The 9,942-nt window shown below is 41.7% G+C and overlaps 1 protein-coding gene across 1 annotated transcript in view; it reads left to right on the top strand.

Moving 5' to 3' along the window:
• The first annotated feature begins 402 nt into the window (after window positions 1–402).
• Window positions 403–9,942, top strand: part of LOC132869164 (polymeric immunoglobulin receptor-like) — a 35,491-nt gene continuing 25,951 nt past the window's right edge. The window contains exons 1-2 of the mRNA XM_060902498.1: window positions 403–568; window positions 6,114–6,419. Coding sequence (XP_060758481.1) covers window positions 403–568; window positions 6,114–6,419 — 472 coding nt within the window. The remainder of the gene's footprint in view (window positions 569–6,113; window positions 6,420–9,942) is intronic.

Genomic DNA, 9,942 nt, shown 5'->3' with positions numbered 1-9,942 from the left:
CTCTGCTATCTGGGAGGGCTTTGGGGTTAAGGCTCATGCAGACCAATTTTTAGTATTTATGCTGCATTAACCATGTGAGCAGTTAGTTATAGCAAGCAAGTACAATTTTAGCTGACAACGTTCATATAGACATTCCAATAATGAAATGGATAACCGGCATATGAAATGGACAAAAACTGACTAAAAAGATTGTTAGATAGCTTGACTTAAGCTGTAATGGGGATAATGCCATTGCCACTTTTAAGGTCCCCCTTTTCAGATATCTGTTTCCCTTTATGATCAACTAATGTTACTAACCAAGCATGCAGCTCATTCCATCCAAGTGTTAGTCATACATACACATAGTTCTCACAACACACTGTTTTAGCACGATTATATGACCGATTCTGAATTATGTACCTTATGGTTAAGGTTACGGATACTTTAGAGCCAGGGCCCTCTTCAAGTCATGATGCAGCCAGAGAGGAGGCCAGAGATATTCAAATAGAAGAAGAGGCTAAGGATGACAGTGCACGTAGTGACAGCAGCACAGATGAGGAGGAGGAAGCAGTGAAGAGCAAGGAACAATGTGAGATGGAGATGAGGGACATTTCAGGCACTGAGTCACATAGACTGCTTTCAGAACCAGATGATCTGCTGTCAGTTGACCCAGGCTTGTGGTCAGCAAAGTTAAGCGTCAGTGACAGGGCAATTATTGTTAGAAAGTTGGCAACAAGGGAAGACAAAGAAATGTCCAAAGATTCAGAGGGAAAGCCATTTCCAGACTACTTGAGGCATCGCATGGCAGAGAAAAGGTGAAAAGGGACTGGTTAGTTCATAGTGACAGTGCAAATGCTCATTTTTGCATTCCGTGTGTTCGTTTTTCACATGGATTAAAAAGGCCTTCTCGTAGCACTCTGAATAGTGACCACAGGTACAAGATGTGTGACGTTAAGTGGCGCCGCATGTATGATAAACTTCCAAATCATAAAAATAACAAGGCACTCAGGGACTGCTATTTGAAATGGAAAAAACCTGCAGTGTTCTGTTATGGCTCAAAGTGGCACTGACCATCAGCTGCAATGACGGATGCAGTCAGAGATCGAAAGAAATAAAGCTCTCTTGCCAAGACTACTTCATGTTACTTTGCACTTGGCATCAATAAAGTTACCTTTCAGAGGCAAAAGAAAAGACTTGGGTGATGTTCACAGTGGGAATTTCTTGAGCACACTAGAACACTTGTCCCACTATGACCCACTTTGGAAAGACCACCTAGAAAAAGTGAGGACTTCAAAAAAAGAAAGCAGACTAACTCATTATTTGAGCTTAGACATCCAAAATGAGTTAATTGAATTGTGGGGGGAAAAGAGTCCTTAAAACAATTCTTAGGGAAAGGGAGGATGACCTCTATTATGGCATTATTTGTGATACCACACCAGATATTTCCCACACTGAGAAAAATGTTGTGCTCATACAATATACCCCTTTTAATAAAGAAGTTAATAAAGAAGATTCATTGAGTTAAAACATTTCTACAGAAAAATAGGAAGTGAAAAAGCAGGGATGATGGTGTGCGTGCTTGAGGACCTAGGGATAGACATCAATAACTGCAGGGGACAAGGGTATGACAGTGGTGCAAATATGTCAGGGAAAGTCAAGGGAGTACAAGTGCAAATATTAAAAATAATCTGGCCACATTTTCACCGTGTGCCTCCCACACATTAAATCTTGTTGGTGTGCATGCTGGAGGGTCAAGTGTTGAAGTGTCAACATTTTTTGGCTTCATTAATTGCCTTTACACATTTGTAAGTGCCAGTCCAGATCGATGGGCTATATACAAAGATACTACAGGCTGCTCTCTGCATAGCCTATCTGGCACTCACTGGAATGCGCAGATTGATGCCGTTAAACCTGTAGCAAAACACTTATGCCCAGGTCAGAAGGCAGAAAGACGCATGCAGGCGTTTTGCGTCAAATCCTTCCATTGTGGTCAGACGTATTGCAAGACGCAGAGTTTTTAAGCTGAATCAACCAGTCGGAAGCAGATGTAGCTACACACAGGTTGATGCAGCACACAGAAAACCTTTAAAAATAAAAGGCCATAAGACTGCTTGCATGTTGTTTTAAACTATTTGCATGTGCAGTCTGTGTCTACCTGCGATGCATCGCAGCCATCTCTAAAGACTTGTCTTCCCCTGCGTCAGCCTGCGTCTAGCTGCGACTAGTTGCTTTAACCTGCGATTGGTCGCTCAAGCATTGCACAACAGCCTGTCTCTACATGCGTCAACCTGCTACTTGCACTGATTGAAAGCAAATCACAGCTAAAAAGCGAACAGATCATGATCCACTTGCCTCTACTAAAGACCTTCTGCAACACTCTGCCATTATCTGCTTCATCATGCATCGATTTTTTTTTTTATCGCAGGTAGATAAAAGTAGCTGAAAACTAGTTGCAGCCTGCCGTCTGACCTGGGCATTACCTGATGTCATGGAGGCTCTTGTTTCCATACTCAGCTCATGCAGTCTCACAAGTGAGGCTGAAGCTGTTGGTCTGAAGAAGTACTTTGTCGTTTGTTGCCATTTTACTTCTCATCCATAGGCGGTTTTAAACGGGGGCCAGAGGGGGCCAGTGCCCCTGTAAAATTGCTCCTGGCCCCTGTTGTGGCCCCTGTGCTGAACAGATAATAAGATTTATTAATTTTGACGTGCGCTGGCTCGAAGATCGGAACTGACATGACGGAGTGTTCTACACGGACTCCTTAAAGCGCTACACGCACACTGTTACCTGCAGCAGAAAGACCCGCAGCAGCGCGAATTGTAAACTTCGGACGTGAAAGATAACAGCTGTCACGTCCGAAGTTTTTTGATTGAAAAGCCATCAGATACAGTAGCGCTGACACGTTTCACTGAGCCATATAAAGAAGTATTTTTTGAGCTCTTTAGACTATGCAAAATAGCTGTGGCACTCCCAGTGAGCTCTGCCTCTTGTGAGCGGAGTTTCTCCACTTTGAAACTGGTGAAGACCTATGGTACCTCCGATCCACCATTAGTAAGGAGCGTCTAAGCAATCTTGGTGTGCTCAGCATTGAATCCAGAAGGTCCAAGGCTTTGAACCTTGATGCATTTGTAGACCGTTTCTCAAGGAGTCACAATCGCAGAATCTTGTTGTAGTGTTTCAGCCTGCTGTGAATGCTATAGGGTGATTCTGAGACCACTGTATGTGAATTTATTTTTTCTTTCTATTTCCCCCCTACTGTACATAAAGAAAGAGTGAGATGATGACAGTGTGATTTAGATAAAGATAGTGATTGTACATTCAAGTCTCATGCTGTGAAAAAGAAAATTCATTCATGCTGTGAATTTAAAAAGTGTCATTGGACAGATAAAAGGTTCATTGTATGCAAAAATAGAAATCTTTTTTTACAAAAAAGAGAAACATGGTTTTAAGATTTATTGAGCACAATTTATGTTTAGGCTATTGAGACAGAATGTTTATCTCATTGTATTTATGCTCAATGTATTTTGTTTTGGTTTTAAATAAACTAAACAAAACATTTTGAACGCTTAAATATTGCCATGTTTTTTCCTTATGTGCCCCCCTGAAAAAACACTGGCCCCACCTCGGCCCCCCTAGTAATTTTGGTCTAGAACCACCACTGTTCTCATCATTTGGATGAAAGTATTGCAGTGTACTGATGACTGAAATGTGATACTCCAGTCAGGGAAAATATCACTTGAGGTGGAGGCAGTTAATGTAAATGCACTCAAAGATGAGATGCAGGCTCTTAGAAATGGATGGGATTCTTTCCTCTCTGAGTTATCATTGATTGCTCATCAAACGGGGGTTCCACCTCAATTTAGAAAAGAACTCAGCCGTGAGAAGAAGAGGAAGAGGTTCCATGATGAGACCTCAGAAGAAACAGGTCAGGAAGACAGTGCAGAAACAACATTTCGAAACACTGGGTTTTTTTGACTGCCATGGACCAGATAATAAGTGACTTGGATACTCTGTTCCAAACCATAGCAAATATTATTGAAGAATTTGCAGCCATACTAAAAGTTGGGCAGTTAAGTGACAGTACTATTGCTTCTGTGTGTCAGCCACTGATAATTAAGTACACAATTGACCTCACACCTCAGTCTGAGAGTGAAATCAGGCATCTTAATTCAATATTTTCTGCCACTTTCCCCTCTGACTGCACCTGCCTTGCTCTCCTAAATGCAATTTACAAACTGCAAATCCAGAGCATTTTTGGAGACATTTGCATTGCCCTTAGGATATTTTTGCACACTCCCAGTTACTGTTGCTGATGGGGAAAGGGTATTCAGTAAGCTGAAACTGATCAAGAGCTATCTGAAATCAACAATGGCTCAGGAGAAGATTTGATCAACGATTTTGCTACCAAGAAGGTTCAGCATTTGTCTTTTCGCATTTTAATTACTGGTGATGCCCTGCGATGACCTGCTGACTTGTCCAGGGTGTACCCCACCTCTTGCCCATAGTCAGCTGGGGTAGGCTCCAGCTTGTCTTCGACCCTGCACAGGATAAGCGGTTATGGATAATGGATGGATGGATGCTTGGTGAGAAACATAATCTCTGTATATAAAATAGAACCATGTTGAAATTAAGAATACCTTTACAGGCATGTGAAAGAAATCCACTTTTTCTGTTTTTGATATGTGCATTTGCAGGGAGCATGGTATGACCAATTTTTTGATGTAAAATTCATTATTGTGTTCAAAAATGTTCTGCTCTGTTGCATAACAAAGCTCATATGTAAGTGACTTTAAAACTGTATGTAGAGTATGTACAGTGGTTATCTAGCTCATTTGGGGCTGTTGAACATTGAGATACTAAATATTTGAGGTTGAGAAATTTATTCTCTACCATTTGAACTCTTTGTATGTTTCGATGTTTTGCCATTGTTCACATTTATATTTGCTGTTATTAAATAAAGACTTGAATAAGTTGATGAATGTAGAGTTTTTCTCACTGCACTGCTGAATTGTATTGACTCTGTTTTCTATTAAATTGGCACAGCCAAAAAAAGACAGACAGAAAGAAAGAACACTCCGTGGATTTCTTGCAGCGCACCAAGTAATTTTCTATCAATTAAATAGTTATTCATCAACCTAGAAATTTAACTGCATATAATGAGTCAGTACATGACGGAGACATAAGGATGAATTTGGAAGTCTGCTTGCGACAGCCAGGCCAGTCTACATTAAGTTTATACTTATCTGCTAGTTTATCTACTAGCTACAGCCTGGGTCCCTAACTAAATACTGTCACCTGTGGGGTGGGTGGGTGTTATATTATATTCTTTCATAGGGCCCAAAACTTCTAGTGGCGCCCCTAGCGGAGTGTATGTTGCATGTCTGTGTGGGTTGAATGGTGTTAAGAGGGTATGTATGAACGGCATGCTCCCAATTGTTTTCATGGCTGTTGTCTAACTTTCTATTAATTTTAGATTTTCTAAAATTAATCTTCTAATAGCACTGTAAAATCTCTGTATTGGCTTGGGGCAGGGGGGCTCTTAGTTTTCTTTGGGTTTGTTTTGAGCATTGCTCTTTATTTGAGTTGTGATTTGATTGTTTGTGTGGTTCCCACAAAGATTTGAAGACAGTTTGTTTATGATTGGGAAAATTTTTTCTTGGTTTTCTATCTGGTGGGATGAAAACTGTGTACAGGCCATTGCTGCACTGCTGCCTTCCAAGACCTATTTGTTAGCGCCCTCATACTGGAGTCCGTGTGCTCTCTTAACTTGTTTTTACCTTTTATGGCTACAGTGAAATCAATAAATTATTAAATCAATAAATTATTTTCTTAAATACATTTGAGGAAGCCTGCAGCTCTCTCATTCATTTGATTGAATGGCCTGAATTGGGATGACAATTCATCGGACTGTTTTGAAGTGGGGTTATTCTGAGATTTTGGATAAAACCTCAGGGAGGTCGGGTCACTGGTGGTAGCCACAGATCTGCAATAATAATAATAATAATAATAATAATAATAATAATAGATATTTAATCACAACTGACTTCCACAGCCTGACCCAGGTGTTCTTGTTTGAAATGCTGTACTTCATACTGTATTCAGTAGATTCTGAGTTTTTGTGTGTTTGTTTCTGTAGGCTGTGCTCTCTCTGGTGATAATAAACAGACAGAAATCACACGACACAGAGGTGGTTCAGTGCTGTTACCCTGCTCCTGCTCTGACCTCAACACCAAACCTCAGACATTCACCTGGGAGACCAGCAGAAAAGGACATTTCACAGAAATGTTAAATGATGAGCACTACCGTGGCAGACTTCAGCTGTTTAATAACATTTCTCCTGCTAATCTGTCTCTGCTCCTATCTGACCTGAGAGAAGAGGATGAGGGAGTCTACAGGTGCAGAACTGAGAGGGAACACAGAGACATCACGCTTTATGTTAAAGGTAAAGCATTTAAATACACAATAAAAGTTGATCACTGTGAAAGCAGGCTTGATTTGTCTTTAAATGAATTACAGTCACAGATGTAACAAAAATGTGGGGGAGTCACGTGATCAGCTGGACAAGATGGCAGCTTCGGTCGAATCCGCTCAACCCGGCGTTGCCATTTTTACTTTTATTTCCCGTTGTGACAACTATTATTTTTCTTATTTGACGGTACTACTGATTGTAAATACGCCATGTCCGATTCGAGCAAGAAATCTGAGGCAGGCCTTGCTGTAAAGACAAGAGGGATAACAACAAGAGAAACAAATCCGCTCCTCGCACCCTAATCTTTAATCCGCTCCGCTACACAACGCGCCAGCTGATTCCTCGCACCGCCAAGAAATCCCCGCTCATAGTGAACGGACGGACGGGTCGCTTTTCACCCGACTACAGCGGCTTCACCATCAAGCGGCGCTCAGCTTTCTCCCAAGCTATGAATATGGCCCGAGCAAAAGGAGCGGAGTTCTTCCTGCTCTACCCCGCCACGCTGAAAGGCAAAGCTGCCGGCAAAGCGGAGGTTTTCCAGCGCCCGGATAAGGCCGAGGATTTCATCAGATCCCTCCCGGCATCGCGAGCTCCACCTGCGGCCGGGAATGACGACTCGGTGCCCGAACAATCGGGCGAAGCTGTCGGCGAACTCCGGCTCTTTGAAACTGAATTATTCTACACGGTGCCCAGATTACACTGTTGAACATCAGCCGGAGTCTCTGACACACCACTGGTTTGTTAATATAATGTGTTTATTAGGGTTTTTTTTCTTTGTTCTTCTGATTATGATTAGAGAGAAGTGGCTGACTTTAGCCTGGCCTGCATTAGCAGTTATTTTACAATCCTTTTGGCCCAGAATTAGTTTTTTTTTTTCCGCAGTCCAAATCCTGCGCTCTGATTGGCTGGCGAGCGGCTCTGTATCCTACGCTACGGACCCCGGTTACGGACCTCTGGCGACTCGCTCGTTCACAACAACAAACATAGCAGCATTTTTTGTCAACATTTATTTTCGCATTTCTCAGGAGAATAGCATTAATTTTACAGCATGGATAGCGATAACGACAGTGTTCACAGCGAAAGCGAGTTTTACTGCCCTGAGGAAGAAGAAATAAAATAAAACATTTCCAGAGAAAGCTAAAAACCTAACTTGCTAACGCCGAGCAAACACATGGCTGAATCCTGAATGACTCCTATTTGTATAAATAGGGGACTACATAGGCGGCAAAATGTAGTTGTTTTCCTGCCATGGAAGTGCACTTGTAAACCGAAGAGAAAGCAATTTGCATTACAGCCGTGAATGAGGATTCAAAATGGCGGCTCGCTCGGTTTTCCCTTTCGGGCGCTCTCGTTTCCTGTTAGAATTTGGTAAAGAAAAAAATAAATATATTATTGACCAGCTGAAGGTCGGTCCGTATGGTGAAATACCGTGAGGGAGGCCTCGGTCAGTACTTTCAAGACCTCGGTCACGGTATTTCACGATACGGACCGACCTTAAGTTGGTAAATAACATATATATTTATTTGCTGGCGCTTTGTGGGCTCCCTTAGCTTTCTCTAAGGACAGAACTGAGCATACCACTACTATAATCTGGAGGGTTTGACTGTGACGCTGAGCTTGTTTGTTTGCTCGGGTACCTGGTTAGCCGGCAGTTAACTAGTTAATCACTGTGGCCAGAAAAGATGTGGCAATGTTAAGGCCATTAATTGGAGACTAACCGTCGCACTTTCTCATTTCTGTCTTTCTGTTCATAACCGACACAGACCATCTTTATTGCTCAATGACGATCCATATTTGATCTGATGCCCATAGCTCTTCTCCCGGCCTCACTGTTCTCTGCTCACCTGTTTAAGATGTGTGTGTGTGTGTGTGCCGGGGCATCCAGAGAGGAGAGCTGATTCCTGTTTTTCTTCCTGAGCCCTAAACTCACAGTTACTTCTGCTAGATGCAGCTCATTCTATAGGCATGTGACAATAAAAATCCAAGTTTTTAGATTAAGAATATTTCTACTACACTAGAAAAGACCTTTAAAATGATGCATGAATCAGCTATCTATGACAAATATTAAGAAAGTTATGAATTTTTTAATTTTGAAAAATCGAGAGGATTTTCAGCCCTTAATTACACACTAAAACAATAGAAGAACTGTGACCGATATCAACAACTTCCACCTGTAAATGACCATAACTTGTTTAATTTTTGTCCTACTTCAAAAAGTAAGGTATCAGCTGAAAGCTTATGATAAGGGGAACAAGAAAATAAAATATATCCAAACTACAATGTCATATACTATTATTTTTATTTTAATTACCATGGTAATTAACATCTTTTAAAAACATTTATGGCGTGAGTGTGACACATAACCGTATACTGCCACCATTTACCCTTCAAAACTCAGGGATGAAAGTCTTCTGGATTTACCCGGAAATGCAGATATTTGACAAAACTCTTGAAAATCTCCGGTTTTCCGAATGGAGAAATTTATTTTTCGCGTTCCTAAACGCGGTGTAATACTTCGCATCGTCCTTGCATGGGCGCGGTCCTTAAATAGCCCAAACACAGTTCATTGATTAAAAGCAGGTGTTCTTTGTTAACGGCGCGCGTGCCGGCGCCTTCAGGTGCACGTGCTAAGGCGCGCAGGACTGACACTGTTCTGCACAAGCGCAACACAATCGCGCTAGAAAGCGTGTTCAAGCTGCCAGTGTAGCTGCAGTCTTTTTAGTTGCAAATTACAAGTATTTCCTCGTGTTAATAATTCGCCATGTCAAAACAAGCAAAACTTTCCTCCTTCTTTCGACGTGATGAGAGGTAAGCAATTTATTATACATTATTTTTCTATCAAAGTTGCATTTTGTTGTTTCGAAGCTGAGTTTTAGTGCCGTTTCTAGAACACAACATCAAGAAAACGTGGAAGAAACAGCAGTAGTGGAAGAGCCGGTTTCTAAGCTACTTAAAACTAGCAATGGTAATTATTTTTTGTTACATAATGCACTCAGGCTGCCAGTCAGTGTGTGACACACACACACACACACACACACACACACACACACACACACCCTACGCCCCTGATTTATATGAGAAATTTGGTATTCATTCATGTGTTTAAATTTACCAGGGGCGATTTCTCAGAGACAACAAGGGAAGCCGAGCTTCCCCTAAAATTCTCTCCCCAAACTGCGGCATCTACGACGTTGAATTCTCATTAAAACAATAACTTGCATAACATAATATATGCCCAAGATTGTATTTACGTTCATAACTATCCTGTAACTTATTTGAGTGATGTCTGATGAACTTGCAGTTCGCTACGAGAATCACCTTTGCTGCCAGGCTGTAACCAGCGTTGCCAGATACTGCTGACGTTTTCCAGCCAAAATATGTTCAAAACCCGCCAAAATGCACTTAAAACTGCCCAATCTGGCAACACTGGCTGTAACCTTTCTTATTTCAATGGGCTCTATGGCTGGCAGCCGGGTATCCGTTGCAGTCTATGAGA

Source organism: Neoarius graeffei, chromosome 2, assembly GCF_027579695.1.
Source record: "Neoarius graeffei isolate fNeoGra1 chromosome 2, fNeoGra1.pri, whole genome shotgun sequence".
In the NCBI taxonomy this organism is placed as follows: Eukaryota; Metazoa; Chordata; class Actinopteri; order Siluriformes; family Ariidae; genus Neoarius; species Neoarius graeffei.
This window is presented reverse-complemented; position numbering and strand designations above follow the sequence as displayed.